This window comes from Panthera tigris, chromosome D2, assembly GCF_018350195.1.
Source record: "Panthera tigris isolate Pti1 chromosome D2, P.tigris_Pti1_mat1.1, whole genome shotgun sequence".
In the NCBI taxonomy this organism is placed as follows: domain Eukaryota; kingdom Metazoa; phylum Chordata; class Mammalia; order Carnivora; family Felidae; genus Panthera; species Panthera tigris.
This window is the reverse complement of record NC_056670.1, coordinates 70385523-70411760: the sequence shown is the minus strand read 5'-3', so window position 1 is coordinate 70411760 and position 26238 is coordinate 70385523. Positions and strand designations below refer to the sequence as shown.

The following is a 26238-nucleotide window of genomic DNA, read 5'->3' as shown; positions in this document are numbered from 1 at the left end:
GGACCAGAAAGAGACTGCGTGTCTCTCCCTTAGAACCGGGAGAGCACGACGGCTTCTTTTTCTAATGAAAGGGGTGAGGGGATAATCTTCGGCTCTTGTTCAGTTCTGGGGAGCTAGGCCTTTGGGGGATGCTGTAAGAACGCACTACATGGATAGAAACATCCAGTCGAGCGTTGCCAATAGCTCAGTCTTAAGAGTCAGACAGCAAATGAGCTCTCTGCCGTGGGCCACGTGGGACCTTATGGGCCTTCTCTGGGCCCTCGGGCCCACCTGTACAACATGGGCATAATGATGCTTATCTCTTCAACTTGTTGTGAACTAGTAGGTGCCTAGTGAACTCATTCATTCATTCATTCATTCATTCATTCCATAAACATTCATTCAACAGTTCCAACAGTGCTAGGTGCCAAAGACGTAAGACGGATGTAGTCCTCTCATTGAGCTCACAGGTTTTGTCACTTCCAACAACTCTGTGAAATGGGTAGGGCCTGTGTGGTCTTCTCCACTTTCCGGATGAGGACAGGAGCTGGGAGAGATTGCGTGACCGCTCGGAGTTCCCACGGCAGGTGACAAAAGACAAGTCGGGCTTCTTGGCTTCTGTGTTTGGGAGCAGGGCCCTCAGGTGGAGCCCCTGTCACTGCCAGTAGACCCGCGGTTCTCCACGTCGGCTGCACTTTGGGATCACCTTAGCAAGTTTTAGAACTGCTGACCCCTGGGTGCTACTCCCAGAGATTCTGATATCATCAATCTGAGGTGTGCCTTAAGTATCGGGATTTTTTAAAACTTTTTAAAAATGTTTATTTATTTTGGAGAGAGAGAAAGAGAAAGCAGGGCAAGGGTGAATCCCAAGCAGGCTCCACGCTGTCCGCACAGAGCCCAACTTGGGTCTTGAACTCACGAACTGTGAGATCCATGACCTGGGCCAAAATCAAGAGTCAGACGCTCAACCGACTGAGCCACCCAGCTACCGCAGGTATCAGGACTGTTTAAAGCCCTCCAGTCCCCCTCCAGGGGACCCAGTGCAGCCAGGTTTGGAAAGCAGAGAGTAGAGCCTTAAGGAGCTGGCTGTCGGGGCGCCTGGGCGGCTCAGTCGGTGGAGCGTCCGACTTCGGCTCAGGTCATGATCTCACAGTTCGTGAGTTCGAGCCCCACGTCGGGCTCTGTGCTGACAGCTCGGAGCCTGGAGCCTGCTTTGGATTCTGTCTCTCCCTCTCTCTCTGCTCTTCCCCTGCTCACATGCTGTCTCTCTCTCAAGAATAAATAAAGATTAAAAAAAAGAAAAAAAAAGGAACTGGCTGTCATTCCTGAGCATGTTCTGGAGAGCCAGCCGGGCAGGAGAGCCAAGGTGACGACCCCATCAGCAAATGCAGCGTCCTATTCTTAACAGAAATTAGATCACAAATAGTAATAATAGTGACAATGGTGAATGCCCTGTTCCCACACTGTTGTCCTCTGCACTGTCATCTCTGCAAGATGGTTCCAGCTAGAAATGACAAGTGTCTCTACCCTGGGGGTCCTTTTGGGAGCCTATTTGATACCTTGATCTGTGGGACCAGAGCCCTCAGCCAGCTTGGGAGTGATGCTGGACTCCATTTCAATGCTGAGGTGGCTTAGTTACTGAAGAAACTCAGGAAGGTTTTGTTTTTCTGTTTGCCCGACAACCGTGGCTTTTGAGGGATCACCCGTAATTCCGTGGGGACAGCGTACTCACGGTTTCGTCTCCTCGGGGTGACTCTGCTTCCCTGTCCTTGGGGAAGGGATCAACAACTGGGCCAACCACAGCATTTCTTTTGATGGTTATGGGTTTGACCTGCATTCAAGTTCCCCAGGCCCTGGACCGTCCTGATTGAACTTTTCTCAAGGAAGCAAATCCCGTTTCCAGACTCACATGGCCCGATGGGCTTGTCTGGGCCATCTTGGCCGCTGTCAATCCAGCAAACGGTAGGCCTGCAGCTTCAGCCAAGGTTATCCATCTCAAAGCCAAGGGCCTGTTTTCCTCTCCCCAGGACCACCTTTTGGCTGCCACCCCCCGCCCCCCCCCCACGCCAGGTGCTTCCAGGCCTTACCCCAAGCCCCTCCCCCTCAGGACCACAGGGCGCATGTCGAGGTGATGCAGGATCTGGAGGTGCCCCTCTGAGCCGGGCCTTTGGAGAGAAGGCAACTGCTGTAACGGACTCTTCTCTTTCCTGTCTCTAGCCCTGGAGCAGCTGTTGACAGAGCTGGATGACTTCCTCAAGATTCTCGACCAAGAGAACCTGAGCAGCACCGCTGTGGTCAAGAAGAGCGGCCTGGCTGAGCTCCTCCGGCTTTACACCAAAAACAGCAGTAAGTGTGGCCCGGGGGCCTTGGAGTTGGGCCTAAGCCACCAACTGTGTGGCTTAAGCAACAGAAATGTTTTCTCAGAGTTCGGGAGGCCGGGAACCTGAGCTCAAGGTGTCGGGAAGGGTCGGTTCCTTCCGAGGCCTCCCTCTCTTCCTTGCAGATGGCCGTCTTCTCTCTGGGCCGTCACACCATCTTCCCTCTGTGTGCATGGCCGTGTCCAAATTTCTTCATACAAGAAAGAATACCAGTTATATTGGTTTCGGGCCCGTCCTAGTGACCTCATTTCATGTTAATTACCTCTTTTTTTTTTTATGTTTATTTATTTTTGAGAGAGGGGGTGGGAGGGGGAGAGAGAGAGGGAGACAGAGGATTTGAAGCGGGCTCCGAGCTGACAGCAGAGAGCCTGACGCGGGGCCCGAACTCACAAGCTGCGAGATCATGACCCGAGCTGAAGTCAGACACTTAACCTACTGAGCCATCCAGGCACCCCTAATGTTAGTTACCTCTTTGACGACACTTTCTCCTCCTACATTCTGAGGTATTGGGGGCTAGGACTTAATATATGAAGGGGGGGTTGCGTAATTCAGCCCATTAGCAATAGCATAGGAGTGATGTGACGTGAACGAGAGTCCAGAGATCTCCGGACACCCAGCACAGCGGCCCTCAGTGAGGTTTTAAACAAAGTGTTTTCAAAGCACTTTTCCTTACTCATTCAAAGTAGAGAAGGGATAATAAACTGTGATAATAATAGCCAACGCTTCGTTGAACATCACCCACCTGCACACACATCAACTTGTTTCATCTTTAAGACACTCCTCTGAGGTGGGTGCTGTTATTACAGGTGAGGAAACTGAGGCTTAGAGAGGTTAAATCCCTTCCCTGCATCATATGGCCCAGAGGAAAACATAGTTTTAAGGCTATAGATCACAGAAACTTGACCTTGAGTACATAGTTGTTTTTTTTTTTTCTTTTTTACTGAGGTACATTTTATACATAATCAAATACATAGATCTCAGTTAAGCCTTCAATTTAGTGAATTTTGGCAATCGCGTACACCTGTGTACCTGCCACCCACCATAAGTCATCGGACATTTCTATCATTCCAGAAAGTTCTTTCTTGCCCCCTTTTGGTGAATTCCTGAACCCCCACCCCAAGGCAACCATCGTTCTGATTTCTCCCACCACAGATTAGCATTGCCCATCCTAGAGCTTCATATAAATGGAATCGTAGGGTGTGTACTCTATGTTTGGCCTCTTGCGCTCAGGGGATTCGTCCGTGCTATGAGCTGCGTCCGTAGTTTGTTGCTTCCATTACTCAGTAGTGCTCCAGTCTGTGAATGTACCACGATCTTCTTGTCCATTCACTTGTTGCTGGACTTTTGTGTTGTTGGGCCTGGGCTATCGCAAATAGTAAGGCTGCTCTAACATTCTTGCACGAGAATGGTCATGGTGGTTTCATTTCTAGTACATTCAGATTTTCTTTTTTAACAGGAAACGCCTTCTCGTGAAGTCTTAACAGCTTAGTTGAGTCTATTTCTATATCGGATGTTTGAGAACTGGGAGTGATATTTTGGGACAGTAAGGGACCGTCTGCCTCGGGGCAGGAAGCAGCCCAAATCCACCCCCCACCCCCCCGGAGAAGGGAAGTGCACCCTTTACAGCCATCACCGTCAGGAAGTTCTCCCATATGTCCAACCTGGATCCGCCAGGTTACGTCTCAGGGTCGCTTTTCCTTTTCTTTGTTCCCTGTGGAAACCGGCTTTCATGCTCTGAGTGGGAGAGAAGTCATAAAACTGAGGCATGTGGCCGTAGGCCCGGCAGCCTTCTCTTTTGCCGGCATGCCCCAGCTCTCTTCGCCTTCCAGGAGAGGTGTGTTCCCGGAGCCCCATGTGTGGCCTTTGCCACTCTCCAGGCCACCCTTGGTTCCCAGGCTCCTCCTGGCTCCGTGGCTAGTGTCGGCTGGCCTGCGTGAGTGCTGGCGAGCGGCACATCAAAGGTGGTAGGTGGGAAATCCACATTACAAAGCCGGCGAGTTAGAGATGAGTCACCCCGCGGCAGGAGCCGTCGATGCAAACCTTGAAGAAGCACACTGCCCAGACTGTCGAGATGTGCTCTGACCTGAGCGTGTCTAATGATAGACGATACCTCCGTTGGGAATGGGAAGACGCCTCTGTGACGGGCTCTCACCATCATCCTGGTCCTCTTCTTGGTCCCAAGAACCAAGTGGTTCTTGGTTCTCATCGCTCTATCAGGGCCCCCTGGGTGGGGTCCCTTTGTGGCTTAATGTGCTGTGTAGCTTCCTCTAGGTTGACCTTTGTTTCACCCCAGGTGTTTGTGTGCTCTGCTCTGATAGAGTCAGACCTTCCCCCTGCCCTTGGTCTCTGCAGCTCGCAGGGCCGCCGGGGCTGCTGAGACCGGTCAGGAGGCGCCCAGTGTGAATTGCCCACAGAGCACCGCTCAGACCACCGGAAGCGTGCGCACGGCCTTACGGGGACCTGTGGCCGCCACTCCCCGCTCCTGCTCTCGAGGCTGAGATCCATTCTGGTCGTCTGTGCGCTCTCTCGGCTAGCAGAGTGATTATAACAGCCGCTGACGTCTGCCGTGCACGTGCTCTGCCCCACCACGGTGCTTAATGTATGAAATGACATGGATTGTGCCACCCAGTCCCCATCCCGGGTCAGGGAGAGAGTTGTTGTCCTCATCTTCTCAACGAGGGAACCGAGGCTCGGAGAGTCCCTTCTTCAAGGCACATGGCCGTGAGTGACCGAACCAGGGCTTGGGACCGGGCAGAGGGACCAAACCGCTCTGCTCCCCTCCTTGTCCCACGTTCCAGATTCATCTGCACCACAGTAATTGTGCTACGCAGGACAGAATCCAAAGCCCCCCTGAAATCAAAGCATCTGTCTCCCTTCTCAGCCTCCCGGGCATGTCTTGCTGTGTATGTTCCAGAAAATGAGCTCAGCTTGATGAGACTTGTAGGTGGAGGCAGGCTGATCATTTTGAGATAGTCTGTGGTCTACACTGGCTGAGCTGTTGTTTACTCCCACACATTTTGGACGGAGTGTGAGAGAGAGAGAGAGTGTTTACACTTTTCAAGTTGTCTATTTGGGTTTTCTGATCTTTTACTGTATGACTGTAACAAGAATTTTCTACTCTCTTTGCCTTTTATCTGGATGGTGAGGTCACGGCAGGGAATGAAGTTTGTTTATCAGGAGCCTGCTGTTCATTCCTGCCTTCACCCGAGAGTGTCATGGGTCCCTCAGTGCCCTCCTCGGAGACTCTGGGAGAGTTTGGGGGCTGCTCCTCTGATAGGAAGAGCTGCCAATGTTCTATCTGTCCGACGGTAGCAAAGAGGGTCCGTGTGCCTCCCCTCTACCCCCACCCAGTTCTCTGGGAGAGACTACCCCCTGCCACAGGGGTCATTTCCCACAAGTTACACACTTCCTCAGAGCACAGTCAGCTGTCCTTTCCAGCCCTACCTATGCTGATGTCATTTCCCACATGCTTGTGTTGACTATCCCATTAGGGTCTATTCCCTTCTCCATTGTTGGGCTCATAAAGAGAGGGACAGTGTCTTCTATTTCACTCTGTGCTGTGTCCCCAGCACTTAGCACGGTGCGGGTGCTCAGCGCACTTCTGCAAATGAATGAGGGAATGATAGGAAGTTCTCCAACCCAAGGCTACTGCCTCCCAGACATGGGACAGCTCAGCAGTCTCCCGTTCCAGGGCCAACTTCACCGGGCGTTTCCTAGGATTGCAGACAGTCCTGGGAGCCTCTTACTTACCTACCTGGATGGTCCTGGATTGGCAACCCTGGAACATCAAACCATAGCCAACCATGGCTCACAGCAGAGTGCCCAGGGGAGGAGACGCGGCCTCAGGAAGAGGCCGGTGCGAGTTTTCTCTGCAGTGCACAAGTCACGATCTTGCGGAGAAAGCACCTGCCCAGAATCTAACAGTTAAAACAATGACAGCAATATCTTGCCTTTTTTTTTTTTTTTTTTTTTTTTTACAGGAGTGTGGGCTTAGTCAACAGTAAGAAAAAAGGAATGAACATAAAATGAACATTTAGCTATTTACATTCTTTCGATTCCTATTTTGATCGTTACCAGCGTCATCTGAATTTTTTTATGTAGTTGTGGTTTGCCTCTGTATTCTGCTTTACGTTATTTTTATACTTAGAATCGTTGCCTGTGCACATTTCCATGTGCTGACAGTTCACATACTTTTTCTCTTTTTGCTATTCTGAAACATGATCCTTTAACTGTAAGTCTTGGATATCTTTGTAAACAGCAGACATAGAGCTGCTTTGTCATTTTTCACAGTTGGGTAGGTGTCCACTGATAGATGAACAGTGATGGTCAACCAGCCTCCCATTAGTGACATTTACATTTCATAATTTAAAAAAAAAAAACAAAAAAAAACTTCTACAATATTGCAGTGAACATCCTCAAGTCAGATTTTGTTTACGTGCTAGAGTGTATCTACAGGACAAATTTTTGGCAGTGGAAAAATGCTGGGTTAAAGAATATGAACACTTTAAGGAAAAAAATATGAACACTATTTTTTTTAAGTTTATTTATTTTGAGAGAGAGAGAGGGGAGGGAAAGAGAGAATCCCAAGCAAGCTCTGCACTGTTCAGTACAGAGCCCAACTTGGGGCTCAAACTTATGAACTGTGAGATCACGACCTGAGCTGAAACCAAGAGTTGGATGCTTAACTGACAGAGCCACCCAGGTGCCCCAAGAATACGAACACTTTAAATTATCCTCTAAAATTGCTTCCAAAACGGCTGTGCCAGTTTACACACTCTCTAGTAATTCATTTATTTTGATTTTTTTTTAAGTTTATTGATCCATTTTGAGAGAGAGAGAATGGACAAATCCATGTGAGTGGGAGAGGGGCAGAGAGAGAATTCCAAGCAGGCTCTATGCTGTCAGCACAGAGCCCCACACGGGGCTCGAACTCACGAACTGCGAGATCATGACCTGAGCCGCAGTCAGATTCTTAACCAACCAAGCCACCCGGGTGCCCCTAGGCTTGTCATGTGTAATCTTTGTTAGTTATAGGGCTCACTTTTTCAAGTTCCCTAATATTAGAGTTTTGTACTCTTGGAAGCGTTCAGAGTTAGGTAAAAACAAGTGATATTTATCACAGTCGTTTTCCATAGTATCCCAAGCAGACAAGAAAACCAAGGCACACGCGTTAGCTGCGTTGCTCAGAATGGCACCATTCACGGCAGAGCTTTGCCGCCTGCCCCTGCAGAACACTCTTCTTGGGTGCTTTTCTCTGGAAAAGGTCCTGACCCGGCCCCTCTGGGTCGCAGTCAGTGGAAGTATACTGGTTGTGGCTGACTACTTTTAGATCTCATAGTGCCCTCCCATAACCTGCCACGGTGGGGGGTGATGTTGCTGACGGGTCCTGGCAGGGCTGGGCACCGGGATGGCGACCCGGCAGGCTGATGGCAAAAGACCCCGCTGGCTGTATCCTCCCCATGTTCCTCTGGGTTTTCACAGGCCTCTTGGCTGGAGGCTGGGCGGATCTGACACGGAACTGCCTCCTTCGCCAGGGGTTTGAATTGGGTCCCTTGGCTGGGTAACGCCGTCTCCAACTACCGGAGCCACGGGTTTCTAGGAAATGCAAATTAAGGGGCAAAAGAGAAATGCAGGTGGAATTCTAAGAGGAGAAGCACTAGAATGAGCTTCCTGTGCAGTCTTCTGAAGAAAGGGTCTTCGGGGCACAAGAAACTAAGCAGGTGTCAGGAGACTGACATTTCTCTGTCCAGACAGGCACTGGGAAGGTCGCCTACACAGAAGTGATTTGAAAAGAGGGAAGGGCCGAGCTGTTGCAGGGTACAATCTACAGGGTAGGGCAGGTGCCTGGCAGGGCTCCACTTTCAATTCCCAGCACACCCACCCCTCCAAACCCAGAGCTCGCGATTTGGGGGTCTCAGGGCCCCACATTGGTACCCCACCTAGAGGCCTGCGAGCTAAATGTTCAGATCCTCAATGTGCCCTGTCTTACAAAGACATCACTCTGATGAGCCCATACGAGTTACCCAGACTAGAGTGAGAATGATGGATATGAAATATTTTTTAGTTTAAATGAAATGCTAGGAAACCCAGAGAAATCTGCCTGGTGAAATACGGGGCAGATCTTTGCGGTGCGGGTACCCTTGCACTTCAGACTTTTATTCCTGAAGCGATCTTTCTGGACCCATCTTTTCCCTCCCCCACCCCCACCACCCCACCCCCAGGCTGAAAACCTAACAGTCAGCAACTTGGCCTTTCTGTTTTTGGAAATCTGTCAACTCTATAATGGACTCTTTCAATCAACTCGGAATGTTGTATGCTTTTCCTGGAACCCAGGCTAATGACAGTGTCTCTCGGGGGACGCTCTTTCTCTCCAGAAGCCATTTCCCACCGTGGAATCACATGAAACCTTTGTCTTCTACCCTCCTGCTGCAGGTTCCGATGAGGAGTACATTTATATGAACAAAGTGACCGTCAACAGGCCACAGAATGCGGAGTCCCAAGACAAAGGTACAGGCTAAGCCCACTGGTGGTGCGGCCAGCTTCCGGGAGGGGGGCGCACAAGCTGTGGTCCCGTCCCGCCCCTCCTTCCTCCCAGCCAGCACCAGACAGCCCAGTGGAGTTATTTCTGGCAGTCACATTTTAGTTGATGGTATTTTGGGTTGATGTATTTTGGGATATTTCATCAGGCCACCTCCTTGAATCTTAAAGGTCCCATGTCCCATTCGTGGACAAAGAATCTGGCCCCTGAAGTCTCTCAGCTTTTCCCCAACAGCATCCCAAGAAACAGGAAGTCACAGTCCGATGCTCTAGGAAAGCAGCCTTGGTGCTGATTCCACACCCCAGCTTTATATCTTTGATAAAAGTCCAGATTGGTTTTAATGTTAGTTTATTTCTTTTTGAGAGAGACAGAGAGAGTGAGTGGGGGGGTGGCAGAGAGAGAGGGAGACAGAGGATCCCAGGCAGGCACCGTCAGCATGGAGCCCGATGCAGGGCTCAAACTCATGAGTCGTGAGATCAGGACTTGAGCCGAAACCAAGAGTTGGTCGCTTAACCGACTCAACCTCCCAGGTGCCCCGCAGTCTGGACTTGATGTGGGAGGGGGGGGATGGTAGAGGATGGAAATGCTGATGTCTGCAGCTGCCTTAACATTCAAAAGTTTTGCTCAAAGGTGCTCTCTTGGCAGAACTTTATATCTTACATTGGAAGGCCATAGTATGTCTTCCATGGTATCTTACTCTTCTGCTCTCTCCTTTGCTCTGAAAACCTTGAGGAGTGGGTCTGGCAGGACCCTAGGGAGGTCCAGAGGTTTGTAGAGCTGCCTCGTTGCAGAGGAGAGGAGATTAAAAGCCCCGTCCCCCAACTCCCAAGCCTGTGACTGAAATGCAGAGGCTTAGCAAGAGGTCGGGACGCAGTGCTCCAAAGCATTCAGTCCGGTTAAAGGTTTGGCTTCAAGGTGCCAGCCACCAAAGCCCCGAGGTCAGATCTGCCTGAGCCTGCCTGTCCTGGACTTAGCTGGGCCCCTGGCTGAAATGGCCAGGCTCAGAAGGGCCCTTGGATCCTTATCCTTAAAAGCACACACAGTTGGTGGCCAAGTTCTCCACTGTGGCTTTTCCGCCTCATGTTTTCACCGCCAAGCCCGGGGCTCAGCAGAAATTATCCACACGCAGGCTGCCACAGTGCCCAGGGTCATTTGCCTTCTGGGGAAACTGGGGTGGAAAGAGCCATAATCACAGGGTTGGTGCTGAGAGCTGCTCCGCATAATGACCACAGGGCAGCTTCTCGACTGGCTAAATCTCTGTGGCTAGGCCATTTTTGGCACAGGGCAGGTAGTAGAGAGGGTGTGGAGGCTGCCAGAAGCCCCAAACCAGTTCCTTCTGAGGAATCTGCCCATGGCTGGGACACCACTGCACCCTATTCTTGAAGGAAAACAACAACATTGGCTGCCGGGAGCTCCTCGTGGGTAATTAGCACCTGCTCAAATAGATCTCATGGCACATGTGACCAGACATTCCCGGATAACGCACCTGCTATGACACTGGGCACCCCTCACTGAAGCCTCCCCCTGCTTGCCGCCCACAGCACCTGAGGAGCAGAACCCACTGCCCAACGGGGAGCCTGGCCAGCACTCCCTGGCCCCTCAGAAGAGCCTTCCAGACCTCCCGCCACCCAAGATCGTAAGTGTTTGTCCAACACCCCTGATTTCCTGACTGGGGCCCCATGAACTTCCAGTTGCTCTCACAGGGGTCAGTTCACCAAACATCTGGTGTTTTCTGAGCGCCTACTGTGTGCAGGACATGGGGCGAGGCACTGGGAGACAGAGACAGAACAAAAGCACGCCTGCCTGCGGGTGGCATCATTTGCCCCGGGCCACGGTACTCAGGACGCTAAGGGTAAAGGGAGTGGGAGATGCAGCGGGTTGCCTTTATTGGATGCCACCAAGTGTTTGAGGCTCCACCGGGCTCTGCCCAGCACCATGTGAGTGGGGCCCTGTAGAGCTGTGGTCACCGGCTCAGGCCACAGCGAACTTTTGGAAATGTAAATCATATCGCCTTGCACTTCCTGCCTCAGACCGGCCAAACGCTTTCACTGAGCTTAGGCAAAAAACATCCGTGTTCCTTAGCCCGGCCCCACGGCCTACACGGTCTACACAGCCTGGCCCAGCTGCATCTCCAGCCCCGTTGCACCTGCTGTTCACGGGTCTCCCTTCTGCCGTTGGATTATACCACAGGCTCAGTGCTGCCTCAGGGACTTTGTACTGTCTGGATCCTGGCTGTCCAGTGGCTGCCTTCTCATCTCCCAGACATTCACAGACAGACTTGCCCCGACCTGCTGCATGAGGCACCCCAACTCTGTCCCACCCCAGTCACCGTCTACCCCAGGGCCAATTGCCCCTCCGTGGCCCTTGCCACCACTGAAGTGATCTTTGTACTATTTGCCTCCCCGACCAGACGTAAGCTTCGTAGGACAGGGACAGTGTCTCTCATTTATTGCTTCCTGCCCGGCATATGCACACAGTAGGCCACATGAATGAGTGGAATGAATCATGGAATCCTACAGACCTGGGTTCAGATCCCAGCTCTACCAGGTACTGGCTCTTCGGTCTCGAGCAAGTTGTTTAAGCTCTCTGGCCCTCTGTTTCCCGGTGTTTAAAAGAATGTGAATCTCTGTCTCCTGAGATTGTCTTATTTGATGGGTTAAGGCTATGCGTGGCACACTGCGTTGGTGTTCAGGGAGGTTAAGTAGCGGTGTTCATATCTTACGGGTGAGGAAACCAAGAATTTGCAGGTTAATAGCGTCTGAACGTCCCACACACAGAAATGGTGGAGCCAGAGTTTGAACCCAAGTTCTTCCCTGTCTAGGGCCTGGTCAGGGAGGCTTTCTAGAGAGGTGTGAGGTGAGAAACGGGAAGGATTTCTATGTGTAGCAGGGTCCTGGGGTCAAGAAGTGGGAAGGGTTTGGGGGACAGTGGGGTCCTGGGTTCAGTGCCAGCAGGAAGCTGTGTGACTCCCATGGTCACTGAGCTCCCAGGGTGCTATCCAGGGACAGATCTGTGGGCTCAGGTCACCGCTAAGGGCGTCCGGACCGCAGCCTGGCCCTCTCCATTCGTGCCTTCCTGAGGATGTCCGGAATACCTGGGTCAGTCTCCCTGTACATGAAGCACCCCCCTGCCCCCCACCCCGTCACCAACTGGCAGGGACTCTTCATCTCAGGCTGAGTGAGACTTGATGGCCTGAGCCTGAGTCCCTGCTGTCCCCACTATGCTGCGAAGTGGGTGACTGCCACACCTGGGCCGTTGGCGCCCTGATGGACACAAACTGGGGCCTCCCCACCATCCATCTACAGATGCGTATTTTTGGTCACTGTTTTCCTATGAAGAAACAGAGGCTCAGTTAAAGTAATCGGCCAAGGGCCCACCTCTGGGAGGTAGCGGGGCCAAGACCTGAATGCGGGTTCTTGGTTTCCAGGCCACTCTGCAGGCCCGCCTGACTTAAGCTCGTCTTTCCAGCAGAGTGAGGCTGTAGTCTCTGGTCCTTCCAGCTGCGGGCTCTCCTCACTTTCCGCCACAGTGCTCGGGAGAAGGGGGGCCTCTGCTCCTGACCGGCTGCCGCCAGTCTAACCAGTGGGAGATGCGGTGGTATTCTGGGGTGCTCCAGGCACTGCTCGCCGGGTGGGGGGAGGGGAGGTGGCTGCTTGGCGCTGGAACTTTCCTCTCCGGAATTCAGCGCCCGACTCTGGCCAGGGCCTTGGGCTCTGCCATTCTTGGGGCAGCAGTCTGTGGCCCAACACCGGGTGGGAGAGGCTGTCAGCAGTCAGAGCCTCACAGGCAAGTACTGGGTGGTGCTGCCTTGTTCTGGAAATCTGTGCCTTGCAGACACGGCGGTGGGCCGGGAGACGCAGGGTCTGGGACCAGGTTGTTGGGAGAAACTAGTCAGGCCGCACTCGTCCCAACAGCTGCGGCAAGTCCCGCAGGCTTGCCGATGGCTGAGACAGAGGCGGGACGTCTGCCTGTGGTCCTCAGTGCCTGTGGCTGGGCCGGGAGCGTGGCCTCTGTCGCAGGCTCAGGACGCCCTGATTCCCTCTCTGGTGGCCTGGGTCCCCCCCTCCACCCCCGCAGAGTCCGTGGATAGCAAGGGAAAAGGCAGCCAGGGGTCCGGGGCCACCTCGTGGGTGCGGCCAGTGACTCAGGCAGCCGTGGCACTTCCCGCTGCTGTGCGCCCAGCCAGGTGCTGCGGTCACCGTAGGAGAAGCGTGTGCTGGCCTCGTTGATGCTCCCGGCCAGCACAGCCATCCCTACCCCAGCCACCCTTTGAGGCCTGAGCATGCATTGGCGCTGGTCTTAAGTGGGTTACTCTACGGGGGAAGCAGCTTACTCCACACAAGGACGTTGCCACGGTCGGTCTGGGGAGCCGGGGCTGGCCGGATCTGCTAGTCCTGTCCCGGGAATGTTCGACAGTGCCCGCTGGGGCAGGTTGCTCATCAGCACAGAGACCGACGCCTCAGCTCATCCGGGCCCCTGCTCACGTTCAGCTCTCGTGTCTACTCTAAATCAGGACTGGCAGACTCTGGCCCCCAGGCCAAATCCACAGCCACCTGCTACTGTAAATAAAGTTTTATTGGAACATAGCCACGCTTCTCAGTTATGTATTATCTCTGGATGCTTTCGCTCTGCGACGGCAGAGTTGAACAGCTGAGATCAGCGACCCTCAAGTGACCTGCCGATCCGTTAGGAATGTATTATTGGCCTTTTACAGAGAAGTTTGTAGACCTCTGGCAAATCCGGCTGAGCCGGGTGGCTTTCTTTCCTGTCCCTTCTTGTGAATTCTCAGAGCCTTCTGAAGGTTGTGAAGTCACCTCTCTTCTGCGCCTGAGTTTAGTGTCTAAAGCCTGCACCATCACAATGATGATGATGATGAACTTTAACGGTCCCTTATCTTTATCCCTTTATTTTCATTCTCTATTCTTCCCCTGAGAAATCAGCCTCCCTTGCTCCTCTGACTTCAGAAAACGGGTCATTATACTTGTGTAATTATGTGACTCTCTTCTGAATTTTTGTGCAAATCATTTTAACCTGTAACTTGACTCAAGGGCTTATATTTTGCCCCAGCAGCCTTGAGGGCAGGGACCATCTTCTTTAATGAGGGCTGAGCTTGGGCGTAAGCCTGGGCAACCCCAGACGTCTCCTCTGTCTCCTTAGGATATGGCCGTTCTTCCTCTGTTGAACGTGTATGCTGACAACTTTTCTCTCTTCACTGATACGTTTGTATTTTTTAGGTTGGTAAAAATGCATATGTATTGGATAATAGTGCTGGGCACAGTTTAATCCTTACAGTGGCCCCATGTGACAGGTACTTCTACTCTCCCCATTTTGCAGTGGAGGAACTGAGGCACAGAAAGGTCAAGTAAGTTGCCCAGGGACACACAGCTGGGGTGCGCCATGTCAGGTTTCAAACCCCAGCCCTGGAGGTTGGATTCCTACCACCTCCCTCTCCTGCCTCTCCCCATAGATCCATTTACAGGGGATTTTACAGGGAGAGGCTTGGGAGACTCTCAGGAGACACTCCCTAGTACTCCGCCCCCAGATAGGACAGTAGGACCCACGTGGTGAGAATGACCCCTGAGGGGCTTCTGAAGAAAGGTTCGTCCCCCTCCCCGCCCCGCCCCCCCCCCCCCCCCCCCCGCATTTTCCTGTTCTGATTACAGGAGTCTGGGCTGCAGCTCGATCTTGGATGCTTGGAGCTCCTCTCTAAATGGGACCCACCCCCTCCCTGTGCGAAGGGTCCCAGCACCACCTGATGGGGATGGGGTTTCTTGGAGGCTGGAGCCGGGGGCCAGGCCAGCTTAGGAAACATGAGCTCCAGGACCCATCTGCAGGGACCTTGCTGCTTCTCAGGGGAGGCGATGCTCTCCCCTCGGACCCCAGGAAGCTGGCTCTCGAGGACCACGGCTGGATCTCGGGCAGCCCTTTCTCAGACTGACCAAGGGGCCAGGAATGGCCGAGACGAGCAGAGACAACTCACCAGGCTGTGGCAGCAGACCCGAAAGGTCATCCGCTGGCAGCTACCGGGTGCAGCGTGCCTGGCCTGCCCTCGGGAAGGAGCCTGACCCGGTGCCACTCACAGCCGCATCTGCGGGCCCAGGGCAGCAGCCGATCTGCTTCGGAAAAGAGCACGTTCTGTTCTTTTCATGCTCTGTACCTTTCTGCCTCTTGCACCCGTGGGGGTGCTGGAAGCTGCTCGAGGCCTACCTCTGGATCTTGTATCCGCTCTCTTGATGTGAGGCCGGATGAATTTAGGATTCAGAGTTGGACCCACACTCTGGCCTGGCCTCGCCAACCCTCTGCGTGCAGACCTGCCTCAGCTTGTTGGATGGTGATTCGGTGACCCGGCTCCTGCAGCCCCCCCAGGGCGTGGACGGCCCCCAGACAATGACGGTGACAGCCTCCTCATGTTTGATACGGGGCTAAGCATTGTGGAGACACCGTCACGGTTTGTCTCAAGACAACCCTGGGTTTATTCTCGTTTATAGGGAGGGAAGGTGAGGGAGAGGCCATCACATCCCGTCAGTTGAATCTACAGAGTCCTAAAGCCCTGACTGCAACCAAGTTACATTCACTCCAGAGTCCATATGAGGTGCCAGGCCACACTGGACCTGGCTCTGGAATGCTGCTTTTGGTGAAGCAGCCGCAGGATCATTGCTCTGCCCTGGAGGAGGCGGGGGGTGGACCCTCTCGCAGCCCATGCCGAGTCCCGTACCATGGGGACCCCGGCCCAGGCTGACCGCTCTCCCACCATCTCCGGGGCCAAGACTTGGGGAGCCATCTCTGCGATAAGTCCCTCGTTTTCATGAGCTCATTTCAGAGGCAGGGGTTTCTAGATCTCCCCTTCTCCTGCCGGCAGGACAGGGAGTCCTCCGAGGTCCAGAGGCCCATCTCCCAGGGCCGTGTGGGGTCTTTCCGTTGGCCGCCCTCCTTCCGTCTCCCCCCACCCCTTTCTACTGCTTTCATTCGAAGGTCCCCAAATGCCCAGCACAAGGGCTTTCCCAAACCATTTACAGTACAGAATAATGGAGGAGTACAGAATTGCACGCTCCACGTTTCTGCACGTTTGGGTATAGTCTTTATTCCTCCCCAGTCGTGCTCGTGCCACATAAGAAGCTCAGGGTCATCTTTGAGACTCCACTCAAAGCTCGTGTCCTCCCGGTGGTGGTAAATGCTCCTCACGCCCTCATGCCCTCATGTCTATGAGGACATGACTCACCGTACACGTGAGCGGGAGCCCTGAACATCCACCACCTGGCGAAGTCTTTGTCAGGAGTGACTCCGGGACATCCGGACGCCTCCCTTGCAGCTGGGACACAGGAGCCACCCAATATCCATCCGAGTGGTCGGACTTATTATGGTGACAGTTCAGGATTTAGAACCCACCAGGTCACCTTCCTCCGTGTGTACTTGATTAGCCCTTGTCGTTTTCGAAAGTAGATGCTATTTAGAAGCCACAGCGGCCTGACACGATCTGGATGTTTGTATGCATTCCATATCACGTACACAAGGCCATTTTGTGTGTGTGTTGGGGCGGGGGCGGATTTGAGCCTCATTTTGCAGAGGAGAAAGCTGAGGCTCCGGGGGGTTCAGCAACGCGCCCACAGCCCTTCTCTGGGAGCAGACCAGCGGACGTGGTGGCTGTCGGGAGCCATGGCATTGCACGTTCTCCCTCCCAGCTGACTTGAAGTCCAACCAGACGGTTTTCTTCTTCTTCTGGAATCCCCTCCTTCCACCCAGAGGGTTAATTCCAAGTTGTTCTCAGTGTATCATATCTGAGTATGTTTATTTTGTTTGTTCATACCACAGATTCCAGAGCGGAAGCAACTCTCCGTCCCCAAGATTGAGTCTCCAGAGGGTTACTATGAAGAGGCTGAGCCGTACGACACATCACTCAACGGTACACCCCGGGGCCAGGGCTGGGACTCGGAGGGGGTCCAGTCACTTCCTGCACAGATGCCAGTGCTGGAAGCCGCGGGCAGCCTGGGCTGCTGTTCCCAGAGAGCGTGGCCCGAATTGAGAACTGGCCACAGAGCATTGGGCCTCTGCTCTGGTGGGGAGCTGAGAGCTCCCAGCAGACCCAGGCCGCCTGCGAGGAGGCGTGGGATGGTCCACGGTGAGCTGGTTTCCTGTGTCTGATGCCGTTCCCATCTGGACGGTGCTGGCTTTGGCACAGAAATGTGATGGAGGAGAGGTGGGTCGGTCCAGGGACACGTGTAAGCAACGGGAATGTGGTCCGGCCGAGCCAGAGCTGTTTCTGGGGCTCTCCGTTGGCCTGATAGTTAACTGTGCTCACTCTGTGTGCCAAGCATGCTTTTGGGAGTCAGGAGCTCAGCAGAGCTCAGGACAGTCCAGAGTCACAGCCCTTAGATTCTGTGAGGGAAGACAGACAACAAATAAACATGGGACATGTCAGGTGACAATACAGTGTTAGGATGGAAAGCATAGGGGCTGGGTTGGGGCAGGAGAAGGTGTTATTTTAAACAGGGAAGGCCTCTCTGACAGCATGACCTGGAGCTGATTCCTGAATGAAACGGAATGTGGGGAAGGCAGAGACCTCCAGGAAGAACTTTCCAGACCATGTAGCACATGCAAAGGCCCTGAGGCCGGGGCGGCGGGGGTGGGGGGGGGCCTCAGCATGTTTAAGGAACAGCAAGGAGACCTGTGTGGCTGGAACAAGGGTAAAGAAGTCAGCCAGTCATGGTGAGGACTTTGGCTTCTCTCTGATGAGACTGTAAGCCTTTGGAGGGTTACTTAGTGACTGACCTAACTTAGGAATTAAGGTGACCTGTGCCATAGGGGCAGGACTCACACTGGAGCCCTCTGGCCTTGGCCAGTGGTTCTCATTCTGGGAGATTCAGATCAGAAATGCTCTGGAGGGGGTAGGCGCCCGGGTGGCTCAGTTGGTTAAGTGTCCAACTCTTGGTTTTGGCTCGGGTCTGATCTCATGGTTTTGTGAGTTCAGGCCCCACGTAGGGCTGCACGCTGACAGTGCAGAACCTGCTTGGGATTCTCTGTCCCCTTCTCTCTCTCTCTCTGCCTCTCCCCTGCTTATGCTCTCTCTCACTCTCTCAAAATAAATAAATAAACTTAAAAAAAAAAAAAAGTGCTCTTGGCCTAGGGATTCGCTAGCACAGAAAGGCCCCAAAAGTTCCAGAAGGAAGAGTATCATGGGCCTACTCACTTGAGCAGCTGGACTCTGGCCCTCTCGCTCCCCCCTCTTACTTCAATCTGCTCCTTTCCTTGATAAGTGAAAGGTCTTTGAGAGCACAAAGCAGTTTGCAGATGCAAGAGGCAAGGGGTCCCTGGTGGTGGGAATGAACTTGGCTGGAGAGGGGTGTTGTCGGCTCCGTAAGGAACAGGACCAGAGATCACATGGGACGGGTCCCTTGGAGCCGCGTCGGATCCTTCTCCACACTTTACCTACTGCCTCCGGTCCCAGGAACTGTGTGGGAGGTGAGGGCCTGTTTGGATGGAGGTTATTTTATTCTCCTGGTTTGTGGGCGGACATCACTTAGCTTGAACCCGCTGAGCGTGTGGGGTGTTGCCACGTCTCCGGCGGGGCTGTGATTCCAGAGCAAAGCCGACGGTGCGGCGCGGCCATCCTCATGCGTGTGGAAGGAGGAAGCTGTGACTCACCGTGACGAGCACCTCTGAGCCTCGCAAGCCTGGCTCTCCGGGGTGTGGCCCGTGCCAGCCGGGGCCTGCCTCCCAGACGCTCCCGGGGGCCTGTCTGTGGGGCAGACACACACCTCGTCATCAACAAGTGGGCTCAAGCTTGTCGGGGTTTGTGTCTCGACTGTGAATTCAGGTTGGTCTTAGCCGGGACCGGGGCGTCCCTATGGGGACAGCGTGAACACAGCAAGGTGCGCAGGAAGAATGCCGACGGCCTGTCCTTCTCGTGCCGGGACAAGGACCGGGGGTGACCTGGGGAGAACTGGTCACACGGGCCGTGAAGGGAGGGCGTCACCGGCATTTGAAAGCCGGCCTGCCCTCACTTCCTGCTTGTTGTCCCCTGCACCTGTTTGAGCGGTGAGACGTGCTGGTCACACCGGGAGGAGTGACCTCTGGCCCCCTGCCCCCTGCCCTGGTTCACTGGCCACCAGCCATTTTGCGGACTTCCTTCAAGAGAGCGGTTGCTTGGGCTCTTGTCCTGCTTCATCAGCACTGTCCGCACACGGCTCTGATGAGGCAGGTCCCTCTCTCCGAGCAACAGCTTAGTAAGCGCCCTGATGGCCTGTGCAGGAGATACGAGGGTCAGGCCTCCTTGCCCGAGACATCAGCTACTTGGCCTGTAATGTCTCGTGTGGGGGACCTGGCCGCTGCTGGAACAGATAACCTCCCTTCCCGGTTATGGTGACACAGCACACGTCTGTTTCTCGTGAACTGTCCTATGTGGGGATCACTGCTCACCAGGTAGTTTAGCCGCCTTCCAGTGTGGGCTCAGCCACCCTCTAAGGCCACAGAATCCTCTGCAAAGAGACAGCAGAGAATTCCTACGTGCTTCTTAAAAGTACCAGCCAGAGGGGCCTTCTACGCACCTCCCACTGGTGACGAGTACTTACGTGGTCATCTCTGGGTGAGAAGGTGCTGAGGAAAGATGTCCTGGGTCGGGCCAGGGCCTCTCCTGAGAACCCACCCCTCCAGTGGGGAAGTACTGGCTCGTGGTGGACAACTGGGTCTCTCTGTGTCACCCTCCGCGCTTGGGTCTGTCCCTCTCTTCAGCTTGTGTCTCTCCACCTTGCCTTTCTCTGTGCTCCTGGATCTCATACAGGTCACTGTGGTGGATTCTCGCCCACTGGAATCCCCAGATGGGTCCAGGTGCCCGACGGAGTCATTTACGCCACGATCACCTTGGGTACTGCCTGTCCCCGGAGCTGAATGCCAGTGATTTGGTGCCTGCTGCCTGGCTCTCAGGGAATAGGATGCATGCCCCGAGGGTGGCCCTGCGCACGGGCCTTGTGCATGGGTCCTGCATGTGCACGGCATGTGTCGTCCTTCCGGAAGGAGAGACTTACTCGGCCTTCCACAGCTGGCATCCGCATGCGTGGGCGAAGGACCAGAACGCCGCGTGGTGGTTCTGCCCTCTGTTCCCCAAAACCTCCAGCAGCACATGCTGGGGCGCGGTCCCCCCAGGGGTGCAGAAATGGGATGGAATCGTCCGAGCATCCTGCCTGTCACTCCTGTTCGTCCCGTGACCCCTGGAAGCCAAGTACCTGCTTTAAGACTGCCCTACGTTCACGGCCGTGTTATGATCGCTCTTAGAGATAAAGGAAGTTACGGTGCATTTGCCCCAAGCTCCCCCGGTGCGGCTACAGGTAGTTTGAGCTACTGCGATTTGCTGTTTGTTCTCAGCTTCCGCAGACCGCCCCGGAGTGGATGGACAGGTGTTAGAATTTTCCACGGAACACCTGGGGGACCCCAGAAGCACAGCCAGTGAGGGGGTTCGGCCCACTTCTTCGTGCTAAACTCGGAGGCCTCCCTCTATTAAGTTTGGCTACTGAAGGAGGCATCCCAGTGACATTGTATCGTTCTTACTTCACTTATTGTACAGATAATGCCGCAGTGACCATGAGGACATTTTTTTTTTTTTTTTCAAGTAAAATCACCCTGCTCCTCCCACCTGGTCAAAGCAGCTATCTTGAGTTCTCCCTGTTGCCTTTCAGTACCGAGCTGTGGGTATAAAATCTCACACATATCAGTTTAATTGGGCCTTCTTACTTAGATCCTATTTACTGGGCTGAGGACTGGCCTTCAGAGTTCTCCTTGATTATTGTCGCAGGGCATGCTCCAGAGTGGATGCAGTCATGCTTCCCCACCTCCCTGCTCTCCTTCTGCTGACTGTAAATGGCCCTGGATTTAATATCTTGGCGCATGTAACCTCCCCCACCCTCCGCTTCTTTATTTAAAAAAAAAAAAAAAAAAAAAAACCAACTAGTTTCCTAGGATCAACTCCCAGGACTGGGATTGTGGGGGTCAAAGGGCATGGGTGTTTTTACGGCTCTTGAAACAAAACAACAAGCTGCTGGGTAGTCTTCTGAGAGGCCTGCGTTCCTGTATGTTCCTACTGGCCGTGGGAGAGTTCGGCTCTCCCATTGGCTACGCCACGGCTTTCAATCTTTGCTTCTTTAATAGGTGTGAAATTATGAACTGTGCCACGTTTTTATGACGATGTGAAAGGGAGTAGTACCACACTGCTTTTAAAGAAGGCTGGTGTTAAAATACCGACGGTGTTGTTTTTAGGAATAGTAAAGCACATTTTCATTGGCATTGGAGCTGGAATAACTGTGGCCGTGGCCTCATTACGTTTTTCTATGTTTTAATTCAGAGGTGGTGCTGTTTTCCTGGTACGTAGGACCCTGGCTGTGCAGATAGTAGAAGGGGCTTCTGCAGAAGGGAAGGCTATGGGCCCACAGGCTGACTTTTTTCCAAAGGGGATCAGGGGGAGGGTAGAGGAGGTGTATTCACTGCGACGCAAAGGGCCAGAGCATGTCTGTAGAAGTCCTGGGGGAGTAGATAGCGGCCTGACTTTCTGTTATCGCTACCCAGTAATAGAAGGAGGTATCCAGTGCTCATAAGATAGTGAGCTCCCCATCCAGGGGGGAAATCAAGCAGAGGCCAGCGCAGCACCGAGATTCCAACAGACAGGATTTGCGTGCCGAGGCAGGGATTGCACCAGAGATCCTGAGATTCTCTTTTTCTCCGTGTCCTGCTTTTTGGGGTTTTACTGACTTTGTCCTTCACCTAGTTTTTGTTGATCTTGAATAGCGCAGCGAGGCCTAGAGAACAGAGCAACTCTCACAGGGTCCGGGGGGAGGACAGAAACTGAGGCACGTGGAGCGTGTACAGAATCGAACAGTTTGTGCTTGGTGAGCTTGGGGATTCTCTTGAACGGAACACACGCGTGAGGTGGGCTGGTCGCCAGAGGCGGAGGAAGGGTAGGAATGGAAGCCAGCAGAAGGGGCTGTCTGTGCAGGGAGGTGTGCAGTGGGTGGGGGAGAGCGAGCAGAGTCTGGGGAGGCTGGGAGTGGGTTTGGGAAAGGGCTGTGACCGAGGGGGCCGGCCGGCCTTCCCCACAGAGCCATTTCCGACTGCGGTTTCTTTCACCCTAAGAAGCTATAGCCCACCTCCCCCTCCCCCCCCCCCCCCCCCCCACTCCCAGGACAAGACCAGGAACAGATCAGGCCCCGCTGGGCAGGTGGCTGTGGGAGGCTCAGCACGTGCCCAGCCTGGGCTCAGATGGTGAGCCCTTCCTGCGGCCCATAGAATGCCTGTTGCTAGACTCACCCCCTGCTTCTTCCTTTACGTGAAGAAACAGGCCCCGGGGGGGTGGGAGGGGGGCACTGGCCTTGTGAAGCGTGAACAGTCGCCTGTGGGCAGTGTCTTGTCGGAGGTTTCTGCGGAGTCTGGGGTGACAGATTTGAGGAGGAAAAGAGAGAGACTCCTGGTTTTAGTTACATGTCTGTGGCCAGAAGCAGCATCCAGGAAGCTTCAGTGAGGACATCTGGGGGCCAGGCCTACCCAGGTCTGTGGTCGGTGGCTGTCAGGCTGGTTCAAGGGCACAGAGAGGCAGGTGCGTTGTGGCCTGGAGGCCGCTGGCCGCCCCTGCCTGCTGCCCTCCCTCCTGGACGGAGCACGTTTGGAATGGCCCCTGCCTGATGGGTCCGTGACCCCGTGGCTCTTCCTTGCAGAGGACGGAGAGGCAGTGAGCAGCTCCTACGAGTCCTACGACGAAGAGGAAAACAGCAAGGGCAAGTCGGCCCCCTATCAGTGGCCGTCGCCTGAGGCCGGCATCGAGCTGATGCGCGACGCCCGCATCTGTGCCTTCCTGTGGCGCAAGAAGTGGCTGGGACAGTGGGCCAAGCAGCTATGCGTCGTCAAGGACACCAGGCTCCTGGTCAGTGGGTCTCTCATTGCGTTCCGGTCTTTTCTCTTTGGGGGAGTTGGGGAGATGGACCCCGGTACTAGGCGGTCAGAGCCTTTTATGTCTGGAGGCTTTCTCCGCTTCCTAACCCAAAATTGTGTGCAGAACTTTGCGTGAACGAAAGTGCCTTATCTCAACTAAAAGGGTCTAGTAGCCTTCATCTGTCATTCAGGGGGGGGCTGGGGTTACCACTCCCTGCCCCCAGTCCCATCCCGTAGACGGTTTCCAGGAATCTTGTCCCCTCGGCCCGAGGGCTCCTTCCTCACATCCTGACCCCACCCTGCTGCACGGTCAGGACTCCCCCAGCCCAGTTCTGGCTACTGCACTCACCTGTGCGGCACTAGAATGAGAGGCATCGTCTCAGAAGTCACAGTATTTTGAATTACTGATTATAAGACAAAACCCCTAAAGAAATCAGAAGCTGTTACTTTGACCACAGCCCTGTTTCCTGTGATTCTAAATTAAAATTCACAGTTTTATGTCCTAATTTGCAGTTCCTTGGAATCATTATAAGTGCCCTTAATTCACCACTCACAACATGCCCGATTCTGTGCAGATGTTCTTTCTGGTAAGCCTGTTCAGCAGCCCCGTGAGGACGCCCTTTATACCTGTGACAAATTGAGGGCCCAAGTATTTTGGGAGGGGAAGCAAGTCCCCGTGTTTTTTCACTAACACATCATTTTCTGAACTAAGCAGATACGAAGCTTAGTCTCGGTTCCCTACGGCCCCCTTCCTGAGGGCGCTAAGCAAGAAATGTAGACAGGCAGGGAAGTGAGTGAGTCCAGCCAGAAGTATGAGAGTTGGCTACAGAGGATGTTTTTAGGAGCAAGCTGAGGCCTACAGGGACCTTCGAGCAGCATGGATAAGCGGGGTCTGGGGCATCCCTGGGCGAGACTGGCAAGGAGGAGGGGTGTGGGAGGGGAGACAATCAGCCTGGTCGCTCTGGTGCCGAGAACAAGAGCTGCTGATATTCGAGGCCACGGGTCTGCACCTTTGGTTTTGCTGGGGAGCGCCCAGGTCCCGGGGGTCCTGCTGTGCCCACGGCCCCTCTGCTGCGGAACCCCGCCAGGCCTGGCAAAGCCTCAGGGCGTCTCTCTTCCCTTCTAGTGCTACAAATCCTCCAAGGACCACAGCCCGCAGCTGGACGTGAACTTGGTGGGCAGCAGCGTCATCCACAAGGAGAAGCAAGTGCGGAAGAAGGAGCACAAGCTAAAGATCACGCCCATGAACGCCGATGTGATCGTGCTCGGCCTGCAGAGCAGGGACCAAGCAGAGCAGTGGCTCAGGGTGAGGGTGGCACTGGGCTGGGGGGGGGACACGGGCCTGCTCCCCTGCGGGCTCCCCGGGGGCTCCTCAGTTCTGCCTCCCTGACTTTTTCTACAAGGGATGGCCATTGTCAAGGGTAAAAGATCTACAGTCCTTCAAACTCCCAGGGCTTCCGTGTTCCAGGTGGTAGCCAGCATTCAGAATGAAGGGATCGCGGCATCCTGCTGCCGGGCCTGGAGCTGGGCCCTTGGGGACACTCGTTTGCCTTTTGGCCTCTAGAGAGGCACCACGAGCCTCCTTATTAAGGAAGAATCGACAGCACAGCCACGTGTAAAGCACTTACCATGGGCCATGTGCTCTTGGCAAACTTAACCCACCTAACCACACTGGGGAGGCGGGGGGCGCTGGGCGATGTTAATACTGCCATTTTACAGGGGTGGTGATTAAGGCTCAGAGGGAGGAGATGACCAATCAAAGTCACCTGGCCAGTGAGTGGCAGGATTGGGTCTCAAACCTGGTGCTGTGTGACCGCAGCCCTGTATTCTACCATCACAAATGGCCTTGGTCAGTTCTGCCTACAGATACATGGTACAGCTCCCAGTGATGATGAAGCCTGGTTTGCCCCATATGAAAAATAAGCATGACAATTCCAGAAGGTATGAGGTTTGCACCAAGAAGGGGCCCACAGCTGCAGAGGGATCTCCAGACCCAGCAGGACCCCTGGTGAGACCAGAGCCAGAGAGGTCCCTCCCTCCTTCCTTCCTTCCTTCCTTCCTTCCTTCCTTCCTTCCTTCCCCCCCTTCCTTCCCTCCTTCCCTTCTTCCCCCCCTTCCAAACTTCCTCCCTCCCTCCCTCCTTCCTTCCTTCCTTCCTTCCTTCCTTCCTTCCTTCCTTCCTTCCCTCCCTCCTTCCCCCTTCCCTCCCCCCTTCCTTCCCTCCCTCCTTCCTTCCCTCCTTCCTTCCCTCCTTCCCCCTTCCCTTCCCTTCTTCCCCCCTCCTTCCAAACTTCCTTCCTTCCCTCCCTTCCTTCCCCCTTCCTTCACCACTTCCTTCCCTCCTTCCCCTCTCCTTTCCCCCTTCCTTCCTTCCCCTCTTCCCCCTACCTCCCTCCTTATCCCCTTTCCCTCTCCTTCCTTCCCTCCTTCCCTCTTTCCCTCCTTCCCCCCTTCCCCCCCTCTTTCCCCCTTACCCCCCTCTTCCCCCTTCCTTCTTTCCCTTCTTCTCCCCTTCCTTCTTTCCTTCCTTCCTTCCTTCCTTCCTTCCTTCCTTCCTTCCCTCCTTCCCCCTTCCTCTCTTCCCCCTTCCTTCCAAACTTCCTTCCCTCCCTCCCTCCCTTCATTCCCCTTTCCTTCACTACTTCCTTCCCTCCTTCCCCCCTCCTTTCCCCCTTCCTTCCTTCCCCTCTTCCCCCTACCTCCCTCCTTACCCTTTCCCTCTCCTTCCTTCCCTCCCTCTTTCCCTCCTTCCCCCCTTACTCACCCCTTCCTCCCACTTCCTTTCCCTTCTTCTCCCCTTCCTTCCTTTCTTCCTTCCATCTTTCCCTCCTTCCCCCCTTCTCCCCTTCCTCCCTCCCTCCCTCCCTTCCTCCTTCCTTCCCTCCCCACCTCCTCTATCACAGCCACACTGATGCATGTCCAGTGTAGGGGCACTCACCATAGGTGCCTTCTACCCCATCCACACATGTACATACAAATACTTACATGCACACACACTTGCAGATACACACACACTTGCACGCGCACGCACGCACACACACACACACACACACACACGCTACTCCTGCTCCCAGTGCTGTTCCTCTGACTGCTCACACTCACCTGCTCTTCCTCTGACCCCAGCCTCCCTTCCCAACTCTCATGCCCTCATCTCGAGACCCCTGCCGGTGGTTTCAAAGACAAGAATACTTTCAGAAGGCACAGCCTCTCTGTGGGCCTTCACAGAGGCCCTTCTCCTCCCTGGTCAGGTGAGCACAGAGATGGGCCTGGCTGTAGGGACAGTAGGTGGCGGAGAACAGGAAATGCAGATATGGGATGAGAACCCCAGAAAAGGAAAGCACAAGGCGGGGCTCCCCCAGAGAAGCCCTCGAGTCTGGACTCCAGGCTTAGCACGCTTCCCCTGCGAAGGGGTCCGCATATCCAGCCCCAGCTAATGAG

The 26238-nt window shown here is 54.3% G+C and overlaps 1 protein-coding gene across 3 annotated transcripts in view; it reads left to right on the top strand.

Moving 5' to 3' along the window:
* The window catches only part of AFAP1L2 (actin filament associated protein 1 like 2), a 98077-nt gene that overhangs the window by 56530 nt on the left and 15309 nt on the right, over window positions 1-26238 (top strand). For all 3 annotated transcript variants that reach the window (XM_042960247.1, XM_042960248.1, XM_042960246.1), the window contains exons 2-7: window positions 2197-2325; window positions 8790-8864; window positions 10437-10531; window positions 16705-16795; window positions 22587-22792; window positions 23927-24106. In XM_042960247.1, coding sequence (XP_042816181.1) covers window positions 2197-2325; window positions 8790-8864; window positions 10437-10531; window positions 16705-16795; window positions 22587-22792; window positions 23927-24106 — 776 coding nt within the window. The remainder of the gene's footprint in view (window positions 1-2196; window positions 2326-8789; window positions 8865-10436; window positions 10532-16704; window positions 16796-22586; window positions 22793-23926; window positions 24107-26238) is intronic.